This window comes from Channa argus, chromosome 14 (assembly GCF_033026475.1).
Source record: "Channa argus isolate prfri chromosome 14, Channa argus male v1.0, whole genome shotgun sequence".
NCBI classification, from domain to species: domain Eukaryota; kingdom Metazoa; phylum Chordata; class Actinopteri; order Anabantiformes; family Channidae; genus Channa; species Channa argus.
In genome coordinates, this window is record NC_090210.1 from 1,951,302 (window position 1) to 1,973,899 (window position 22,598).

General features: G+C 39.2%; 2 protein-coding genes across 4 annotated transcripts in view; both read right to left on the reverse strand.

Moving 5' to 3' along the window:
- obscnb (obscurin, cytoskeletal calmodulin and titin-interacting RhoGEF b) overlaps nucleotides 1-7,783 on the reverse strand; it is a 57,525-nt gene extending 49,742 nt beyond the window's left edge. Inside the window, exons 1-7 of the mRNA XM_067474036.1 lie at nucleotides 7,596-7,783; nucleotides 5,491-6,571; nucleotides 3,269-3,538; nucleotides 2,767-3,027; nucleotides 1,628-1,933; nucleotides 1,266-1,532; nucleotides 1,005-1,117 (exon numbers count right to left, since the gene is read on the reverse strand). Of these exons, the coding sequence (XP_067330137.1) occupies nucleotides 1,005-1,117; nucleotides 1,266-1,532; nucleotides 1,628-1,933; nucleotides 2,767-3,027; nucleotides 3,269-3,538; nucleotides 5,491-6,562 (2,289 nt within the window). The 5' untranslated portion in view covers nucleotides 6,563-6,571; nucleotides 7,596-7,783. The remainder of the gene's footprint in view (nucleotides 1-1,004; nucleotides 1,118-1,265; nucleotides 1,533-1,627; nucleotides 1,934-2,766; nucleotides 3,028-3,268; nucleotides 3,539-5,490; nucleotides 6,572-7,595) is intronic.
- Nucleotides 7,784-10,328: 2,545 nt separating this feature from the next.
- On the reverse strand, nucleotides 10,329-22,421 carry atg9b (autophagy related 9B). 3 transcript variants are annotated; one of them, XM_067528724.1, is made up of 14 exons: nucleotides 21,722-22,421; nucleotides 21,546-21,591; nucleotides 21,115-21,177; nucleotides 20,463-20,633; nucleotides 18,662-18,803; nucleotides 17,745-18,493; nucleotides 17,385-17,538; nucleotides 16,869-17,048; nucleotides 16,532-16,777; nucleotides 16,102-16,340; nucleotides 15,890-15,983; nucleotides 15,507-15,585; nucleotides 13,388-13,569; nucleotides 10,329-11,561 (listed from the first exon to the last, which is right to left on the reverse strand). In XM_067528724.1, the coding sequence occupies exons 1-13, from the start codon at nucleotides 21,828-21,830 to the stop codon at nucleotides 13,406-13,408; spliced, it is 2,436 nt and encodes an 811-aa protein (XP_067384825.1). In that variant the 5' UTR covers nucleotides 21,831-22,421; the 3' UTR covers nucleotides 10,329-11,561; nucleotides 13,388-13,405. The 3 variants fall into 3 exon arrangements, with proteins under 3 accessions (XP_067384825.1, XP_067384824.1, XP_067384826.1); XM_067528723.1 differs by having other exon boundaries at nucleotides 10,329-13,247; XM_067528725.1 differs by lacking the exons at nucleotides 21,115-21,177; nucleotides 21,546-21,591; nucleotides 21,722-22,421 and adding an exon at nucleotides 20,852-21,062 and having other exon boundaries at nucleotides 10,329-13,247.
- Between the last annotated feature and the right edge of the window lie 177 nt (nucleotides 22,422-22,598).

The window sequence follows — 22,598 nt, forward strand, 5'->3', positions numbered from 1 at the left end:
TCACTATGCAATACACAAATCTAAGTTAATGGTGTATATTGCAAAGAAGAAGCCAAATGTGAACATATTCCCGAAACGCCACCGTCTTCTCTGGGCCAAAGCTCATCCAAAATGGTCTGAGGCAAAATAGAAAACTGTTCTGTGATCAGATGAATCAAAACCATGAACCTTGTGTCCTGTGAACTAAAAAGAACAGGGACCATCCAGCTTCTCAGCAGATAGTTCAAAAGCTTGCATCTCTTATGGTATGAGGGTCCATTAGTGACTATAGCGGAGGTAGCTTACACACTTACATATCTGGAAATGCACCTTCAATGTTGAAAAGAACATAGAGGTCAGAACAACATATACTCCCATTTAGACAACGTCTCTTTCAGGGAAAGCGTTGCATATTTCATCAAGACAATGCTAAACCACATACTGCATCCATCACAACAACATGACTTCGCAGGAGTAGAGTCTGGGTGCTGAACTGTGCTGCCTGCAGTCCAGACCTTTCACCAATAGAAAACATTTGGCACACGATTAACAAAAAATCAGACAACAAAGGCCCAGGACACTTGAGCAGCTAGAATCCTGCATCAGCCAAGAATGGGACAAAATTCATCTCCTAAACTCCAGCAACTGGTCTCGTCACTTCCCAGATAGTTGATAAAAGAAGAGAGGATGCTACACAATTGTTTTGAGACGTGTTGCTGCTATCAAATTCCAAATGAGCTAATACATTTTCCATGAAATTCTTTCAACATTTGACATGTTGTTCATGTTCTTTGAATAAAATATGGGTTGATGAGATGCAAATTATTGCATTTTTTTTTTTGTTTTACACATCGTCCCAACGTTTTTTGAATTGGGGTTGTATTTCCAAAGTAAAAGTTCTCCTCAGAGATTTGTCTTAGAAATGAATAAGGGAGGATAATAGTAAACTTGAATGTCATATCCTCCTATTGTGATCTATATATAACCTGTCAAATAAACATGTAAATTTATGTTCCATCACAAACCTGTGTGTTGTAATCCGACACCTCGGCTGTCAGCTGAGCACTGGCTTGAGCACTTGAGCACTGAGTCACCACCTCCATCTGCTCTGGCTTATTAGTAAACCTGACAAGGGAAGCTAAAAAGTAAGAAGGAATTACTAACTTGTTTCTCACATAAAATAAATACCAATTGACTTTAAATAAAAACACAGAATCAACAATACTACAAAATTATTTAGATCATTTCCATAGCTGCAGTTTAACTGGTTATGATCAAGTGCATACCGTTCACAGATAAGATGCAACTGGTTTGTGAGCCTCCACCCACAAACTTGACTTTAGCGCCATTCATTTCCATGGTTACGACACGGATGAGGAGAGTATGGGTATTCTTGGACCTAGTGATGAGGTAGTCACCCCCACTCCGCAGGAGGCGGTCATTCAGAGACCAGAAGCCAGAACAAACAGCAGACAGTTCCACCGACAAAGAGAACTCCTCGCCAGATATTGCAGTGCTATTTGTCAGGCCTTTCCTGATTTCTGCAGTGGGTTCTAGAGGAAACCAGACCGAAGAAAACAACCTTTGAATGGACAAAACAACCACACATAGCCATGAAAGGAACATTTCACAAAAACAACAGTCTTACCAAAATAGAAGCTTCCAGGCACATCCAGGTAGGGACTCTGGCCAAACTCATTCATAGCAGAGATACGGAATTGGTAGCTAGCTTCTTCTGTGAAGTTAGAGATAGTCCTCTCTGTTGAAACAATGGTTTCTTCAGCATTGCACCTTTGCCATGTCTGAGTGCCGACCTTCCTCCTCTCCACAATGTAACCCTTGATTGGCACGGGACGATCACTGTCAGGAGGAGACCACTGAATGGTGATAGATGAGTCAGTCTTGTTATGCACCAGAGCGTCGACTGGGGGATCAGGAGGATGCTTCCTAGCAGCTGGAGCAGAAAGAGTAATCGTCATGCAGTTTATCTGATGGATGAGTAGTTAACAAGTCAACTCGTTAAAACAAAAGCTTGTACTTATCCTGATGAGCATCTGCATTAAATGACAGACGGTCTGTACTTATATGATGCTTCTCTATCTATTGGTCCCAAAGTGCTTTACACTGCTTCTCATTCATCCATTCAGAGTCACAATCACACACACCCAATGGGGGAATGGCCTATGCTCACATGGAGCAACTAAGTTGGGGTTCAGTGTCTTGCTCAAGGACACTTTGACATGTGACCTGAGGAGCCTAGGATCGAACCAGCAACTGGGGGATTGGTGGACGACCGCTGTACCTCCTGAGCCACAGTCGCATGAGTTAACACTCTTTGTTCACTTCATCTAACATGTCATTTGCTATCGTCCATCTTTTTAAAATCATATAAAAATTAGTAAGTCGCTTTGCATAAAAGCGTCTGCTAAATGACTAAATGTAAATGTAAAAATGTAAAACATAGTACTAATGTCATGTCTTTTCATTTAATCAGTTGGTAAAGCAGTTGACCATAGACCACAGGGTCAGTGGTTCGATCCCCACTCCCGGCTATAAGTCGAAGTAGCAAGACACCCCAAGTGGGTCAGGTGAGCACTTGCATGGCAGCCACTGCCATTGGTGTGTGTGGGTGAATGGGAATCAACATTGTAAAGTGCTTTGGATAAAAGTGCTATATAAGCGCCTATTTACCATTTACAACCCACCTTGTTGTAGTAACCCTAACTCCCGTGCATGTGGTTTTGTAAGTAGTTTTAAAATTGCATTTGACTGAAGGGTCATCCTCACCAGTAACAGAGAATCGAGTCGAAGTCTTGCAGTCTCCAGCGACAAAGGCTACTTCTCCTGAGTCATCTACCTTGCAGTCTCTAATTGTAAGTGTGTACTGTCTGAGCACGCAGGCAATGGTAATTCGGGAATCTTCCTTCAACCTCTCCCCATTGCGGGTCCAGTATGCATCTGGGCAGGGATGCTCCAGCTCCACACAAAAAATGACCGTGTCGCTGACAGGAACTACTGTCTTCCGGGGAAGCTTCTTTGTAACGTTACCTGTGATATGTCATAAAACAAACATTATTCAGCAGCACAGTAAAAATATAAACAAAAGAAGATTTCCAAGGAACAGGTATATGTTGGATCCCAATATTAACAAAATCAAATACATTTCCTTTGTTTTAGCAGTATATAATTTTTATCACATCAGTAACACTTGATAATAGCATTTTGATACCCACAGAAAATATTTAACATGAACGACAAAAAAAAAACAAAACATAAACCTCAATCATACCCAAGACAGTGAGCTCAGCTACAGTGCGACTGCCCTCTTTCATCTCACAGATATAAACTCCATCATCATTGGTGGTGACATTATGTATGGTGAGAGAACGCAAGGTGCCTTCCTCTTCCATGCGATACTTGGTACTTTGCTCCAGCTTTGTTTCCTCCATGAACCAGTTGGCTTGGATGGCAATAACAGGCACCTCACACATGAGAGTGGCTGACGTTTTCTCTTGCACCTCCACATCGTGCAGCTTCCTCCTAAATGGCACCGTAGGCTCTGATACATTGAAAAAAATCACAGTATCGTCATGTTACAAAATCCCAGTGATGTTTCTGCATATGTAAGTGTACTAAGGGGAATAAAAAGCAGCTTATATTTTAGAGCATATATTTTTCCAAAAGCTCAGAAAAAATAGAAACTAGCTTTAGAGATAACCTATTGTGAAACTCACATGTGAAAGGCTACAGTTTCAATCTGACTTAGAGCCATAGTTTGGCTCTAAGCCAACAGCCTAAGCAGCATATTGAATTACTAGCAATGTGTCCAGGTTTCAACACATGGACCTTCACTTTGAGTTACTGGAGAACTAGACACAGTTTAATAAATCACTATAGGTACTGACAGAAAATAAATATGTTTCCTAAATTGTAGCTTTCATTAGACATGTGAGGTGGTTTTATTTGGAGAATTCCAAACTACTACTCTCCTTTCGGCTTATCCCATGAGTTCAGGGTCGCCACAGCGGATCATTGTCCGCATGTTGATTTGGCACAGTTTTTACGCCGGATGCCCTACCTGACGCAACCCTCCCCAATTTCTACCGGGCTTGGACTGGCACTGCATTGCTGGGGAGGGGAACGAGCTGTTAGGGGTTCAGTGTCTTATTTGGAGAATTCCAAAAATACGTCATAAAGAATGTAATTTAAATACAGGCTGTATGCAACAAGGAACCACAGTCAAACACTCCTTAATTAAAGGTTCAAGAATATTTGCGAATCAATAAATATCACTTGGAGAATGGTTAAATTTATTTAAAGACCGAATTAACATGGCGCAGGTATAAACGTGTTTAGAATTAGTTATTCTTAAAAATGTAATAATTGCACAAGAAGAGGACTATGAGAAAGACACCTATGACGCCTCTAAAGAGAAAATACATTGAGCAATTGTAGCCTGGATTCTTAAACATTCAAAGTTGTATGGGAGGTTGAAAAAGCAAAAAAAGCTCAAAACTGCACTCAGCTAAACACCAACTGGCCAAAATATCTACACCTTTATCATCAAACATTCCTTTTAAATCCAGCAAGTGTTCATTTTTCCGCACTTACACAGCCATCATTGAATGAAGATTAACAACTGACATAAATCTAAAAGTCTACAATTTCAATTTCTTCTCAAGGAAGTCACACTACCAGTGGTGCCAATGTGCTCCTGTAAGCGAGTGACCATCTTAGCAACTGTGAACCACTCATCACCAGCAGAATAGATGCAACACAACACCTTCCATCAAGAGGATGAGCCAGAATTCAATGTTGTGAAAAGCTACACACATTTTCAGAGGTTTAAATTAAGCTTTCATCTGGACAACACTTAAAGCCCTATGCAGTAGTTGCCAACAAGACATTTATCCTAACATACGCAGTAGCCTATTTTTTATTATGTTGCTATAAAAACACATAGTTAACCACCACTCTTTACTGAGTGACACATATATTCCTCCTTTATAATAAACAGGCACCGTAGTTTATGTTTAAGTAAAAACTCATACGCCATCGTGGTGTTTTAAATATTGACTACAGTACCAAATGCTTATTCAAAATTCAGCTCAAAACAGTCCCCGATGAATAAATGTTTAGTAAAGACTACAGCTGTTTTAGAAAAGGATTCAGTCCAGATGAAACCAAAACCATGTAAGTGGCCCATATTTAAAGAGGCATGTCTTCAGTAAGAATGAATGGGCTTGGGGCCTTGCTGCTGAGTCCCAACGAAGGACATTGTGTTGGTTTTAGGCTTCTCGTGTTATTTGGAGAGATGAATAAAATGACAAAATAAATAAGTAATTGTATCATTTAATCCCTGCATTGTAGAAAGATGGTGTAAATACTGAACATGACTTAGTGTTTTATGTGCTGAAAGACAATGCATGTCTCTAATGAAAGCTAACTTCTGTGAGACTTAGAAAAACAATGTGGTTTGCTATCACTGCATGTGGGATTTTACTTATTTACCTTTGACTGTTACTAACACAGCGCTGTAGGTCTGCCCGGCCATGTTGGTCGCATTGCAGGTGTAGAGACCATTATCACTCTGCTTGCAGTACAGGATCTTGAGGATGAAGTTCTCAGCTTGGTCCTCGTAAATAGCATGCCTACGACCCTCGCTGATGTTCGTTCCATCCTTCCTCCAGATAATGTGAGGTTTAGGGTGGCCAGTCACAAAACAGCTCAGCTTGGCGTGTTTGCCCTCAGTCACTGTGCAGGTACGGGTGAACACACCTTTGGGCAGCTTTGCCAGCACAGATGCCCTCAGCTCATGTTCCAGACGCAAACCATCAGCGGTTTTGGAGGAGGACGAAACGGAGGAGCTGCTTTCTTGAGTGCGATAGATAGAGATATCCTTCTTCATTTCCTCTCTGCGCTTCTGTAGGTGAGAGAGGAGGGAGGTGTTCTTATCTGCTGCCAGATGGCGGGAATCCTGAGAGTCTACGACAAGAGCAGCTGCAGCATGTGCACGGCCAACAGTATTCTGGGCCCTACAGGTGTAGGTGCCACAGTCCAGGTTACGTACACTCTGGATCTTTAAGGTGCTACTGTCGCTGTCAGACACGATCTTAATGCGGTTCGTCTCGCCCAAGTAGCGCCCGTCCTTCTCCCACTCAAAGTTGGCCTCGGGGTAAGCAGCAACCCGGCAGTGGAAAACAATATCGTTTCCCAAACCTACGCGAGCAGAGGTAGGTTTAACCATAAAAACAGGGGCCCTCTGTGGCATCTCTGTGGGCAGGGCCACTTTAAGGGTGACAGCGGCATAAGCTTCCCCAACGCTGTTTTTGGCTCGGCACATGTACTGTCCACTATCCTCCAGTGTTAAGTCATAGATGGTCAAGCGGTACACATCTCCATCCTCCACAGTCTTGAAGCGGCCCCCAGATGTCAGGTTAAGCTTGTCCTTCTCCCAGGTTATCCGTGGGGTTGGGCTGCCAACAATAGTGCAGCTGAGCGTGGCATCTTTGCCTGCAGACACAGAGAATGCCTTTGGGCGGGTGAGAAACCTGGGGACTCCTCCAAACAAGTTCTGATCCATCGTTTGTTCCTATAGTTAGAGAAAGGAGGAAGAGTTTTACAACACAACTCTTGGTTAGGAATTAAAAGTAAAAAAATGTGTAACAATAAATAAGACATTTCATTTCAGATAAAGTCTATTTATACTTGGCAATAAAATAATGCATTTTGCTTTGGACTAAAAACATTTTGCACAGAATATTTAATGGTAGGCTATTGCTGATACAAACTTTTGTTTGTAAAATTCAATATAATTATGCCAAGAAGCAGAATAACTGAACTCTTTAAAACAAATAATGGATGGTAGCACAAAGGTCACCTCTTGACAACACTTTAATATAGAAAGAAATTGAGTTAAACCCACACATATGATGTTTATACTGGATACTGTAATTATGTTACGTGAGAACAGACATAAATCTACAGAATGGCATTTATTTATAGCTGTAACAGTAAGTATCAACATAACGTGTGCTGGCTCTGCGGATATTCATTATCTACCTTTAAGAATTTATTTCATGCCACGCAGCCTTTTTAATATGAAGATCGTTTATAACACAGCAACAAATGAATTCCCCTGTAACAAGGTCATATAGAACTGATATGCTCCTTTCACTGAGTGACATTTGCCAGCTTTGTCACCTCTGTCGCCTGAACTGCTTGTCCCAAAAATAACCTCAGCTGTCAGACCCTGTCTCTGTCCACTGCCATTTGTAGAAACCAAAGGGACATAGGCTGTTTGATAAAGCTGCCACCTTTCGAAAAAAAAAAGTCCTCGAAGTGTCTCTTTTCAATAAGCCGATACTGCGCATATTGGCACAGATGAGCGAATAATTAACGTACAGGCCAAAAACTAAACACTGGTGTTAACTTAACGGGAAATTGCAGCTAGAACAATCAAACCGCAATCGGGGAGACTGACCCTTAATTAACGTACAGAAGTTAGTTACTAATTGTAATGTAATGAAAAGCTACTCTGACTTCGGTTAAGCCCTCGTTATAATTATTAAGTCAACACATAAGCTTTAAAGCAGTTATATATTTTTCTTTTTCACCTTTAATCTTCAGGTGAATCCTGTGACGCCAGCTCTCCGTCGACCTTTCCAGATGTCCGCCTAATCCAAGTGTAGCGCTCCAAATCCCATTAAATGCTTTTTTGTGCATAAATATCCTTGAAATGGTTGTAAATCCAGGATGGTGGAAGATCCCCCCCAGTCTCCTGCGGTGGGTGGTTGACTACACTTATTTTTGTTTCTCCTCCGGTACCTCATGATGCCAAATAGCTGACGTGCCTATTTTGGCGCAGCCTCCTTTCCAAAATAGACTTGTCATTTAGTCTGTGGAGATAGAAGATTGCCTGTTGGTGTCTGCGGGAAGGAGAGAAGTGTGCTGGGCCGCACACTGCTGCAGGCAACACACCAACTACAACATGGACAGTTGTGTCGTAAACATCACATAACACTGAATATTTCCATCAGAGTGTTGGAAACTTTCCTCAGGTTCAGTTGTATATGTAATGTCTTTCGTAAATCCAAAGGTGAATGAAACTAACCACAATCATACACAAAGTAAACATTTTTCTTTCTACCCTGGTTAATTTTACCTTTTTGGTTCTCTCACTTTTTTCTCTGTTGACAATTTTCAACATATAGCTAAAAAAAAGTGTTAGATTTTCAGTCACTTCTATTTTACAGTTCTATTACAATTGTACAAAAATTTTATATGTAATTGCTCGGCAGTTTCTGTAAAATTATTATTAGGAAAAATACACTTTTTTTGGACAGCATGTCAGTTTCTTTGATCATAGATGTACTAAATGAAATTGATATAATGTCTAAAAATCCATCCATTAGACCCCTTCAGGCAGGTCTATGACACGATTCTGTTCCTAGGAAGTGAAGACAACTCATTGTTTTGTATAACTAATGTGCGTATCCTGAAGTGACCTTAAAAATTATATTTTCTTAGATTTTCAGTTTTGTCAGGTGGAATAAGTCGTATATTCTTACTAATCTTCTTAACTTAGTAATTTGCAAACTATGGTCAATTTTCTACAGCCAATATCTTTCATGCATATTTCATTCTATTGGAAGTGGCATATTATCCAGGTGTGAATATATTTTGATTCTATGTAAAACTTTTCTACATGAAAAGTAGAAAAAGAATAAAAGAAAGAAAGAAAGAGAGATTGTGAGATTAAATGACTTTAGCCACCAAGCTGGGGCCACATTATATTCCACAAGCATCATTAAGACAGCTGCTTTACCCAGCTGGTCAGGCCCATAACTAAGTTATGACTTCATATTTTACAAAAGCCTAAAATACATTAATGTTTTAACTGTGTTCCTCATGAGATCTTCACAATGATTAAAACAATTTGCAATCATAGGGAAAGACGGTCATTTTAGTGCATTTATGTGCCGTTTGCTGTTCTGCCCTAAAGATTCAGACTCTAAAATTTGTAAATGTCTAAAATCTTGTGATTATAGTGTCATAAAACAAGGAGGATCAAGTCTTACCTCTTTTCTTCCTTATTCTTTGGCTTCCATGGTATTTTCTTACTCTTCCAATATTGGCCTTCCCCCAGTGCCAGTGACTGACAGCAGCAGGTCGCACGGACCCTGATTTAAACTCCCCGAAACTCTAGCAGACAGTAATCCACTGTTGCTGGTTGGCCTGCTTAATTCTGTTCTAGCTACTGAGCTTGGTTTACATAACTCCTTAAAACACACGTAGGAAAACCTTGATAGGTAAATCAGTTTCACAACTCTTTTGATTTTGAATGTTTATTGTATGGGTGAAATGTCTTAAGTTGAACTAGCCTCCAATTGTTCTCCTCCTCCTCCTCTGCAGTCTATAGTCTACAGCTTTTGATGCCCATTCAGTTAATAGCACTAAATTATATGATGGATGATATTTCCACAACCTTTCAGTCAGGAAGAGTAAAAGGTTATGGGAATAACTTCGCACCTGTAGCACAACGATGTAGAGGCCAGAAGACAGGAACATCGCGTTTAGCTGTGCAACTACAGATGTATGAAATCTCAAGTAAAACATTTCTTTGTGATGACATACTTTTCACAAAATGGTTGCAGTCTATACTATCCAATATCTGACTCACACATGCTTCTAGCTGACCTCTCTCGCCATTTGAAAATAAGGTCATGGCTGTATCATGTTCACAGTTGAAACACAAGGATGTTACCTCAAATGAACATTTACATAGCAAATGACAAATGTCAGTTGTACAAGGACGGATAGCCAGAAATGAACAGCCGATGGTGTAAAGTCTACTGTGTGTGCCTTAAAAATGAAATCCAACAACGGAGAACAGCAACAAAAAACAGATTCAAAATTGTGGAACAGAAGCAAGTGGCTCTTTTTCAAAGCATGTTCATACCAAAGATTGGACAACGAGATACAGTGGGTTGTCGCACTGCAGGGTAGAATAGGCAGCACAAAAAAATACATGTGTGCTTGAACAGTGTGAAAATGGCTTGTGTAGGTTTTATTCACGCCAACATGTAACACTGAATAAATGTTTTCTTTGTTCAGAAACAGAAACATAACAATGCAGTATAACTATATACAATAAATGTAATTATGACTGTACATTTACAGTGAATTCTTTACACAAGTTTATGGCATAAATGAAACAGATAAATTAGTCCCAACGCGAGTATTCAGATAAATCTGGCCGGTTTAGCAACATATTACTTTCATTTTCAATAATGTGTGTTTCATAGATAAAATATGCAAACAAGCAACAGCAACAGCAACACAGAGACTAAATTAAAATATATTTTTTATTTCAAATAAACATCACATAATCAGCCACACATGAAATGATTAAATACACTCAAAATAGGATTTATTTGCCTCTACACTCACTCACAGAAAACAACACATGTATTGTAAAGCTATGCCACAAAGAGGTTCTTTTGGCAAGTATCATTTTTCAACTAGTGTTGTTGTCAATTACATTAAAAAAAAACAAAAACAAACAAAAAAAAAACAGATAAACCCTATGGAACGACAAAAAATGCAGTCGTGTCTTAAAACATACTCAAAATTTCTGGATGAAAACTTAGCACCCTGTTCCAGTCACTGTGACTCAGTGAATAAGAAACTGTAGTATGATGAGAAGGTTGGCCATAGTGACGCCGCCACTTACAAGGCACAACCTGCTTCAGTGCAAGTTTAGACACCATGATAAGAAAAAAGTGCACGGACTCCAGACTGACACACTTGCAAACTCATCCACAATTTCACTACATGCTTGATGCTTTACACAATAATCTTCCCCCCAAAAAACAAAAACAAAAAAAAACCACAGTGCTAAATCTATGAAAAATCTGGTGGTTTAGTTTCTAAACACGGCAAATACTAATCCTTAATACTAAGGCACTGAGTAAAGTAAAATGACCAAAAAATAATAAAAAAATGTGGAGACTGTCAAAAGAAATCAACTGTATGCACAAAGTTGAGCTTCAGTGTCTCTACAACATAAACTCACTGCATTTGTAAGAGGTACAACAAATAACCAGTGACCATATGCATGTGAGCATATTTTAGAGTATGACAAAAACACACATCATCCACTACAGGTTGAACATTTACTGACCAGAGGTAAGAACCACCTTGTGTGACTGCACACGATTTTCAAATGATCTGCTGTGGGCAACACTAATACAATACATGCTGATGCTATGCTTAAATACACTGAGAAGAAGTCATTTAGGATGGAGACTGATTCAGTGCCTCTTTTGATACCTGCCCTGTCTCATGTGTAACTGATGCAAGTATTGGTTAAACGCACACATTTCAAAATGATTTATTTTTTATGTCAGTGCAAATTGCTGAGTTTATGTTAGTATAATTATGCAGGTGTCAAAACACATTTCCACGGTAACACACAAACACAAAATGTGGAATAGTTTCTAAACATGTCAAAGGGCAAAGCGGATGTGTACCATTCAAAGTCTTGCAGTAGTGGAAGATGAGCTCTCTCTTATTGTGATCTGTGTAGAATCCAAAAGAAGACGGCTAGAGTAATATTTTGTGTATTGCATCGACAAGCAGATTTAGTCCCAGCTTATTTTAAACTTGAGTCACATTCAACATCATGCAGCTGGGCAGGTTTTTGCATTATTCATACATTTTTATTCAGAATTACATAATAATAATTAAAAAAATAATAATCGGTTTTACACTAGTTAAAGAAGACTGGGGAAAATGGGGTGCAATATCCTTTATTACCGCCATTACAAGCTTTTGTAAAAGTACATTTGACCTTTTTTTTTTAAAATAAATAATAAACATATCAACATTTGGGGGAATACGAGTAATAAATAGTCCTAATGCTGACAAATGCTGACAGTGGGAAGGCTTTTGTCTCCTCATGCTTGTACTTAATAAATAAAGCCTGATGAGAACTGCTGACTTAAAGTTCCAAACCTAAAGCTGCAGAGGATTTGAAAGCTCTGAAATGAGCAATCGCGTTGTAGTTCCATTTTTATTTGAGTATTACTTGGAAAAGGGGACAGCAAAATATCAATATTATCCTCTCTTTCCCACCATTTCTGGGAATATATATAAATATTTGCAGGGCAAGAAATCAGAACCAAATATTATATGGATTCCATTTATACCAGCCATTAAAACCAAGATGCAGTTAAAAAAATGCTTCTGTAAACTGCAAAAAAAACCCTGATATGTATATATATTTACACAAGAGTAAATACACTGCAGAGGTATTGATTGGAGCATTAGTTTTGCCGAGGTAATATGGAAAACAAAATTTTAAATACATATGTTTAAATACATACAGGTGTTAAGGCATCAAGCTGACTTCACATCTGGCTAAAAAAATTTTTATAGACATTCTATCTGCATTGAGATATTGATGCCAAGTATAGTTGGTGCCCATAATTTTAGTCCTGATTTTAGGCTATGTCATCATCATTTGTAGAAATATTAACACTGAATGAAATCTGTATTTAGACTAAACACAGACAGCAGCATCAAAGAATGTGTGTTTGCCTAAATATGTTTTTTAGGCTACGCATGGTGTTTTAGTAGTTTTGTCTACTGTATAGTCATCTCTTATTCATATCAATACTTGGTATCTAATTCAACAATTAGTACTGAGAGTACAAATGTAGACTTTCAAAAGAAAAAAAATGTATTTACAAATCACCGGGGTCAAATAGCACACCATGAAATATTTAGTTTGAGAGAATCTAACTTTTTCAGGCAGCTATGACACAACTTGCAGTCTTTGTCGCACAGGTCAATTTAAATCAATTCATTTACACTTTAAGTTCATGTGATGCACGTATACTTGGATTGTGCACACACATTCTCAGCAGAAGTAGCAGGCATCCATTTGCATTCTGCAATAATATTGCCCACGTCCACCATCACACAAAGATCTACTGTCTCTCAATGATATGAACTTTATAAGCAGGTTTGCCTGCACAGGTTTATTAGAAAATGATGATGAAATGGACGGAAGACACATGGTTTCCCTGATGCCATAGTCTGCCTGATGTTACAGGATGAGGTGAGGAGGTTTAAAGACAGTGGTTACCTAATTAGCTCCTCCCTCAAAGAATGCAGAATGATGTTTTAAAGGTCTATGCTAAAACTTCCACAAAGATCATCTAAGGCCACAGTGTTTGTCGAAGAAACAGAAATGTAAAACACTAAAAAAAAAAAAAAAAAAAAAAAAAAAAAAAAAGGAGAGAAGAGAAATTATGTATTCTTTGTAGGACAAAAGGGACATTGGTACTGAATAACAAAGTATAGATTGTGAGTAAGTGTCAACTTATAAAAGAGCATGTACCTTATGACAAAAGGCACTTCAACAACTACTCCCAGTGCCCTGCTTTGGAGTTGATCCACTGTTAATTTCCTGCTCATCTTCACCCTCATCCTCCTCTTCTTCTTCTTCTTCTTGCCAACCACCAAGGTGAACGGGGCTGGGCATGGACACACTGAAACCAAGCCCAGTATGTGGCTGCAAGCCTGATAAGATTAAAACGAAGTTAATACAAAATGTGTTAGATAATACAACAGGTGTAGATTTGTTTTACAATTTTAAGTAATTATCTTATTTAAAATGCTTAAATCCAAGTTACTACTTTTGTAGGCTGATAATCAGGAAACTTCTTTGCTTTCCCTCTTTGTGTGTAAACCAACATACAGTGCATACACAAATTATACTCAACGCTTAACTTCTTCCACATTTTGTTATGTTACAGCCTTTTTCCAAAATGGATCACATTCATTCAGTATTAATGGGCTTTGCCATGACACTCAAAATTGAGCTCTGGTGTTTCCTGTTTCCACTGATCATGATTCTGCAACTAGGAATCGACCTGTGGGAAATGTATTTGATTGGACGTGATTTGGAAAGGCATACACCTGTCTGTATAAGGTCCCACAGTTAACTGTGCATGCCAGAGCACAAACCAAGCCAAGAAGTGTAGACCTCAGAGACAGGATTGTATCAAGGCACAGATCAGGCGAAGGGTACAAAACATTTCTGAAGCATTGAAGGTCCCAATGAGCACAGTGGCATCCATGATCTGTAAATGGAAGAAGTTTCGGACCACCAGGATTCTTCCTAGAGTGGGCCAAACTGAGCAATCGAGAGAGAAGGGCCTTATTCAGGGAGGTGACCAAGAACCGAATGGTCACTCTGTAAGACCTTCCAGAATAACAGCCATCTCTGCAGTACTCCACCAATGAATGCCTGTATGGTGGAGTGGCCAGACAGAAACCACTCCTGAGTAAAAGGCACATGACAGCCCACCCGACCATGAGAAACAAAAGTCTCTGGTCTGATGAAACAAAGATCTAACTCTGGCCTGAATGCAAAGTGTCATGTCTGGAGGAAACCAGGCACCGCTCACCAACTGGCCAATACCATCCCTACAGTAAAGCATGATGGTGGCAGCATCAAAGCTGCGAGGATGCTTTTCAGTGGCAGGAACTGGGAGACAACTGAGGATCGAAGGAAAGATGAATGCAGCAATGTACAGAGACATACTTGATGAAAACCCGTTCCAGAGCGCTCTGGACCTTAGACCTGGGCGACAGTTCATCTTTCAACAGAACAACGACCCTAAGCACAGGGCCAAGATAACAAAGGAGTGGCCACAAGACAACTCTGACTATCCTTGAGTGGCCCTGCCAGAGCCCAGACTTGAACCAGATTGAACATCTCTGGAGAGATCAGAAAATGGCAATGCAGCAACATAGAAAAATGGGAGAAACTGCCCAAAAATCTATGTGCCCAGTCTGTAACATCATACTGAAACAGAGGCTGTAAAAGGTGCTAAAAGTGCTTCAACAAAGTATTAAGCAAAGACTGGAAATACCTATGTACATGTGGTTTTTGTTTTGTTTTGAATTTTTAATAAATTTGCAAAGAAGCAAACTTCTTTCACATTGTCATCATGGTAGAATTTTGAGGAAAATAATGAATTTGATCCATTTTAGAATTAAGGCTGTAACATAACTATTATAAATGTGGAAAACAATAAGTGATGGGTGCACTGTATGTAGTGCTTAAAATAATATATTTTTACATGGCTTAAATCGGTGACAATACAATAAAAAAAAAATTCAATAATCTTTAGGATTTTCAATTGTACTGTGTTTTGCCACATTGCAGGCAACTACTATACAGTACCTTCAACTATATTCAAAAAAATAATAATTTACAGAGACTACAAACCTATTATTCACGACAAACCTCTGTGTTTTATTTGTTCTCTGAGTTATGCTATACTTCATTATACTGAATCATTTGATTATTCTGAAACATTTTAGTCTATATTATTATAAAACAAAATACAGTTCTGCATATTCAAACGTGATTCAACTCTTTAAAGAAACATTGTAATATTATCAAGATTTTTGTTACTCCAAATTTCAAAATCAATATTACAATATACCAGTGTGCAGGTCTCTCATTGGCACAGCATTTTGCCTCGGCCCCAGAGTTCTCTGTGGGTGGGAGTTCTGCTGGTGGAGCTGGAGAGATAGGCTTTTGTGAATTTACAGAACACCGCACCAGTTCAGACATCTATAGGGATACAGACAGTGGTTCTCCGCCCAATCAATCTTAAGTATCAAATATTCATCCCGTTGATCTAAAAGTGGATTCTTTACTACATTTTACCACAATAAAAACAGACGTTTAAAAGATTTATTTTGTAGAGTATGATTTTAAAGCTTGAAACATACAAGAAAAAAAAAAGATAATATCAATTCTAATATAATACAACCTTAGAGAATATATAATCTTAGAGACTACAGTTCATGGTTGGGAATTTACCTCATGCATGTAGATCGCATGGAGGCTCATCTCTGCTGAGGCAAACTCTGACTGAATTGTATTGCTCCGGATGCGAGAGTCACTATTAGACATACTGAAAAGGAAAAGTTAGATTTAAAGCTGATGGCAGGTTGTTGTATTTATTTATCAGCTTACACAAATACATAAGGAAGGCTAATAGTGCGGTGAAAAAGACAGCGACTGAGAGATACCTGTCGATAATGGTGCGGTCACTGTGGTACATGGGGCTCTCAGGGTGGAGAGATGAGGGCATGGGGCCATGTGAGTGGGTGCGGCTGATATTTGCAGCCTGGGAGGTGGACAAAGAGGCCAGGACACTGGCAGCAGCAGAGGCAGCAGTGGTTAGTGGGATGAAGCGATGATCTAGCCCTTGTACTCCAGATGCAGTAAGAACGGGGTGAGCCAAGACACTGGCTAAAAGATTGTCAGGCTAGAAACCAAAACATCAAAACCATTCAATAAATAAATCAACCTTTTTTTAAAAATGTTTTTTCAGCTCAGTTTCTAACGATATCATTCAATAACTCCAGACAATGTGATCCTAGTAAAGTGACAGATATTTAATGAAAATGTTTGGCTCATGGTGCTTGTGTGACTGTCATCATCTTCAGGGTTTCTTACCCCAGTGGCAGACTCATTGGACTGCAGGGACGTACAGAGAGGAGCCTCAGAGAGCAGCAGCTGGCTGGAGGGGCCACCTTGTGCATCATGCTGTACCTTCTCCTTTAGATGGCTGATAAACACTGAACTCTCTTGTGGTGGCTGCCAGTGTGGGTTTTTAATAGTGAAGTGCATGAGGGACAACTCTGTCTTGCCGTTCTCAGCCTGTTGGTAGACAGAGGCCTCCGTTTGGCCCTCGGACAGCCACTGCAAAAACAGCCAAATATCCAATTAAATTAACGAAACAACACTGACTTCAGCTAAATATGGGACAATCTCTCTTTAGTTTCAATCTTACTTTTGGGTTTCCATGGCGTCGAATGTCCATCTGTGCAAAGGAACAAATGTCTCCTACTCCAACCACCTCCACAGTAAAGTTCCTGAAGAAGTCAATGATCTCAAGAGACTTGTTCCTCAGGAAGAAGATGAGAATGAAAGGTGTGACAATTGGGCTGAGCAACTCCTCCAAGATAAACACCTGATTTGGACAGAGATGTTCTAAGATTTAAAATATAGTTAAATGCAGATGAATCCATCCATTGATAAATGCAGTTATTTCTAAGAAAAGATAAGATGAAACTTTATTTTGTCCCCATTTATTTTATCTCCAAAGAGGCTAATCACTTGTTGCAGCAAATCTGTGGCAGGTAAGAAGAAGGAACAGCAAAAACAATAGGGCACAATACAAACAATAAGGCACTGTGTTGGTAATGAAGTATCCGATGTAAATAGAGATATCAAAATCGTTAATCACAAGCAAAACACATCAAAACTTTCAGTTGGAGTGTGACAAATATATTTCTGTCCTCCTCACCGCTTTGTACTGGAAGAGATGTGCCACCTCATCACGGGTCTCGCTCTTGTTAGCATTGCCCCTCCAGTGGTCTGGCATATAGTGTATGTGTGCCAGCATGCACTGCAACAGCTGTTCTGGACACCAAACCATATGCTCATCTGGGATGAAGGACCTAGAGCAGGTACAAAATGTGAACAGAACAACAGGGACCTTCACATTTGAGCTAAAACACAGGGTTTAATATGTAGTAGTAAGCACTACTATGTGTGATGTACAAAATATACAAATCCTATTATATCACATTGAATATTATAAAATAAAGGACAAAAGAAACAATAAGTTGTGGGAAATGAATGGACTCCAGGTCCGAGAACTCACCTAGCGATTGTAATAACCACCCCCAGCACAGTGATAGCGGTCAGAATGTGCTGCACTGTCAGAACATCTTCATCATAGACTGTTAGTGCAATGAGAACAGCCAACACTGAGCCTGAGAAGAATGCAATGTTCTTTGCAAGCACGGCAAGCATTGGCGATGTGAAGGAGTTCATGTATTTGGAGGTGGGTTTGTAGGCACGACCTAAACGTCCATTTAGCTCATGGTCCAGCTCATTGAAATGTCGCAGGTATAAACGCCCATACAGGGACCAGCGCCGTGTGCCCAGGCTTCCAGGTTCTCTGCGGATCACTTCTGTATAGCTGAAGAATGCATAAAGCACCTGCCACACCAGGATGAAGGGACACAGCAGCAAATTGCCCAAACCAATCAGTAGGATGACTCTACTAAGCTGCTGGGCCAACTCTAGACGGTTGCCATTTCGCTTGTATTTTGGGTGTAGGTTCCACTTATTCTGAAAGAGAGAGCCAGGCCCCCAGAAGAGGATGAGCTCAAAGTTGTACTTGAGGCCCTGGGTGAGAAACACCACATTGCCCAGCAGGGGGAGCTGCAGCTGCACCGGCAGAAGGGATTTGTTTATCATGGCCACCATGTAGTTCTTGAACCGCAGAATGCGGTGATAGATGTCAAGTTCTGTCAGCTCTTTCTTGTGTATGCACATTTGCTGTTCTCGTTGCAGGCTGATGAGCCGGTCCTGAACTTCCTGCCATGTAAAGTTGCATAGCTCATCCTGCGACAAGGGGGCAATGAGCAAGTAAACCAACCGTAGCACTGAGAAATATGCACAGCATACCGAAACTCATCATCTCTCTTCATGAGAAGTACTACACATCTGTAACAAGTTTAATTCGGATGACCTTTTACCGTTTTGATATGGGCGTACAACTATAGCACCTACCATTCTGATTTTTAGTGCTTTGATGTAGAACTGTCTGATCTCCCAGTAGTTCAGAACATTGCAAAAGACTTTAACAAGTCGATAGATCCAAAAGATGGCTGCCATGATGAGAAGGAATATAATCCAGCTGCTCTCTTCGATCCTGAACACAAACAAAAGAGATTCAAGTATTTTCAATAGAGAAACGCTTTTAATAAAAGCAGTTGAATTCTGGGATTATGAATTACTGTAAAATGAAACGCATCTATAGCAGGTAGCCAAGAGCAAACACATGCCAACCTCAGAATGAAAATGAATCCTTTATTAGTGTTCATGTGACAAACAGATGCCAAACCATGCCGTTGTGTTTTATAAAATTTTATATAAACTTCTGTTTACAGGTTTTAGGAAAGGGACCTGTTTGCTTCACTCTATAATTAAGGAAGCTTCCAATTTAATAAATGTCAAAACACAGAACACATTGGGCATCACTTACAGAAACGTTTAGATTTATCACAAATGAATCAGCCTTTAAGTACAAGTGCTTTTATTCACAGCCGAAATATTAATATGGTCTTGGGACAATCACCTGTCCTAAGAGAAATTAGATATGGGGTATGAAGAGGAAACAAACTGTTCCCAAATTACAACTCCAAGCAGTTGTATGTCACTGCTTTTAATTTAAATTACTTTTATGCCACAGTTGAAATGACAAAGAAATTGATTTGGGGTTCAGCTAGAAATAAAACTTACAGGTCTTAGCTATACCTTGGAAAAATATGACAACACATTACTGGGTTACTTGCACCAAGATAGTGTCATGTGGTTGTCAGCTTGTTGGCCTGGTCATGTTGTCACTATCTTGGTTGGGCAGTTTTGCCTCAGTGAAGCTATCAATTACATTGCCCTGTTCACCAACACCAGTCTGAACACAGTACACAAATACCTTCCTCCAAGTAACCATCAGTTGCAGGAATTTGTAACCTGAATCTACCAATATCATGTTGAGATAAACACCAATACTCGGTAAAAATAAAAATCATAGAAACTAACATCACTTGTACTTAAAATCACACAAACTTAAAAAGTCAGTAGTTCAAACAGTTCAATCTGGTGAAAAAATACTTAATAAGTTACTTTCTGAAAGGAATGTTACAACAAATGCAAACTTAAATGCAAGCTGTCCTGTTATCACAAATGGCATTAGGTTTAGAGTTTTCTTCCCAAGATGAATAACTTTAACCAAGCAGATGTTTTAACAAACCTAGTGCACAATGTTGTCAGGTTAAGTTTTCATATTTTCGAGCAGTCTGATTAATAATATCAACCACTAACTGGTTGACTGTTCATGATCTCATATAGAGTAATAAAAGGTATTTATTCCAAATCCACTGCTTTAAGTTGGTGAGAGTTAATAACAGAGCTTAAAGAGAACGACTCTTTCTTTTATTGACATTTTGAATACAAAAAGAGTACTACATTTAATTTTCTAGGGTAAATCAGTAAACCCACAGGGTATACTTGAATAGACTACTGTTCCTACTGTGTGAATTGGCCTGTATCTTTCAGACTAAAGCCACTTCTGACACGCTGATAAAAAATTAACTCTGAAAGTCTGATGACTGTAAATTAATTATATCAAAGACCATGTCTGCTTGAGAAAAAAAGTATCTAATCTAACAAAGCTGAAATAAGAGGAAAGGTACAGTTTAGCTTTCTAAACAAATACACTTAAACATTTCTACTTTCTTCCTATTTTATTCCTTTAAAAATACACTTTCTGATAGTAAAAACCTCTTTAATACTTATTAAACATCTTTACCTCTGAGTGCACTGCTGGCTAGGTAAGATGGCATCTGGGAGAGTGACTTTGTTCCAGTCTAAGGGGTTCTGGCCCGGCCCGGTGTGATTGACTGCTCGATTGGCAAAGAGGACATCATACTCCACACAGTTGACAAGGAACGTTGTGAATGTGACAACGAACAAAAACTGACTGTTACAATGAGACAAAAAAATAAAAACACAGGTTAAGCATTCTACCTAAGATACCATAATGCTCAAAGTGGTTAATGCTAGGAAAAGTGTCAAAATAAGTGACCATACTGTATTTACTTTTTAACCTTTATGCCAGTGACTAATTTATCATTTATTCATCATTTATTTTACCTACTTGTAAAAATAACATCTAATACTCTACAATGAAGTACTTACATTGAAGAAATATTTATATCAGATTCATGTATGGCTGCAGCTCAAATCATCTGGCTTGTTCATGCTGAAGCCTTAGGCAAACTTTACTGTCATAACAACATGAAAAATTACCAATCCCATGAATGAAGCCTAAATTTTACGGAAAACAAGCATCAAGCTGTAGCAGTAAACTCAACTCAACTTTGATATAAAGCTGAAACTTAAAAACATATTCCCTTCATACATTATTGCACATTCTTTAAGTCAATAAGCAAGGTACTTACAAAAGTTCAAAGAACTCTGACAACATCATACAAGTGAAGCCATTTTTTTGATGAAAATGATAGATGTAAACATGCTGGTTAAGAAAAAAAACACATTGACTGGAAAAAAAAATCAATCACACTTAGAAAGCCACTGAAAGACAATACGCAAGACAAAAGAAGATATCACAAATAGACCAATTAGAAAATTCACGTTCCCATCAATCTTCTCTTCAGGAAACAACTACCACATAAAATTTTGAACACTGCAAAACTATGTGGGAGTCAAGTAAACACGTCACCATTTAAACAGATTCTAAATAGAACTACTGACAGGCTTCTTAATAAGCGTGTGTTTAAGTGTCAGCATGACATGATACCAGTGACATATGCAACGATGATACACTTGGGTAATCAGTCATTAACTATGCTGCAATTTTGCAAGGAAGGATATTCTTGTGAAGAAGTAATCCAGGTTCTTTATATGGTGCCATGAATCTGTAACAGAAACGACAGGATCTGAAAATCTTAGACGAAGTTTGCATCACATTATTTCAGACTTTCAGTGTATGTATAACATATGACACGTTTAAAAACAATATTTACACTCTATTCGTAACATCTTTACCTTTCAGGCCTTCGGGCACATGCACCAGTAGATCCTCCTCCCCTGGTGGTGAGTCCTCCTCAAAGTCCTCGATTCTCTGATACTCCTGGTAAGCTTCAAAGTTGGCCATTGTGTCTCACATTCTTCAACTCACTCCCAACCGTCGAGCCACTTGAAGTGCAACTGGATAAAACGAGTACGAATGCGGTCTCGCAATCTCTACATCCTTTAGCTACTCAGCTGTTCAAGTGAGGGTAACGTTAGCTACAGCTAACAGTAGCTTGCTAACTCGCTACGCTGGTGGACAAAGCTTGTACCCTACACTACTTGTCATATCGTGTCTATTTAGGAGTAGCAGTTAAAAATAAGTAAACGAGTGTCCAGTAGATAGTTAATACATACAGAATAAATACGTGTAAGATAAACCCCTAACTGAGTTAACTGTGTGGTTCTTAGCTAACCCGTGAATGATTCAGCCACTCGTGTAGTTGGGGTGACAAGGTTTGTTTTGTTCCCGACTTGCGTCCATCTGCTGATCTAGATCTTCTTTCCTTGTCGCCTTGCGTCAAATGTTGACCAAAACTCGTTGCATTCACGGAGCTTTTTTTATTATTTAATCACGAGACTGTGGCCGTAGGTGTGTTCGGATGTTCGTTAGTCCATTTCCAAAAATACCCCATCCTCTATCCACTGTTTTTGTCTTTCACCAACAAATGTCAACAAAACTATCGAGGACGTAATTTCGGTGTCATACGTCACTTCCGGGTAACGATTGTAGTTTCTAGGAATTTTTCCCGAAGAAAAGGCTGATTTCGGGACTCTGTTTAACGGTATTGTGCAAACCGCTTTTAAAATTGTCATTATTTCATAGTAGTGTGAAATTAAGTTGCAATCTGCG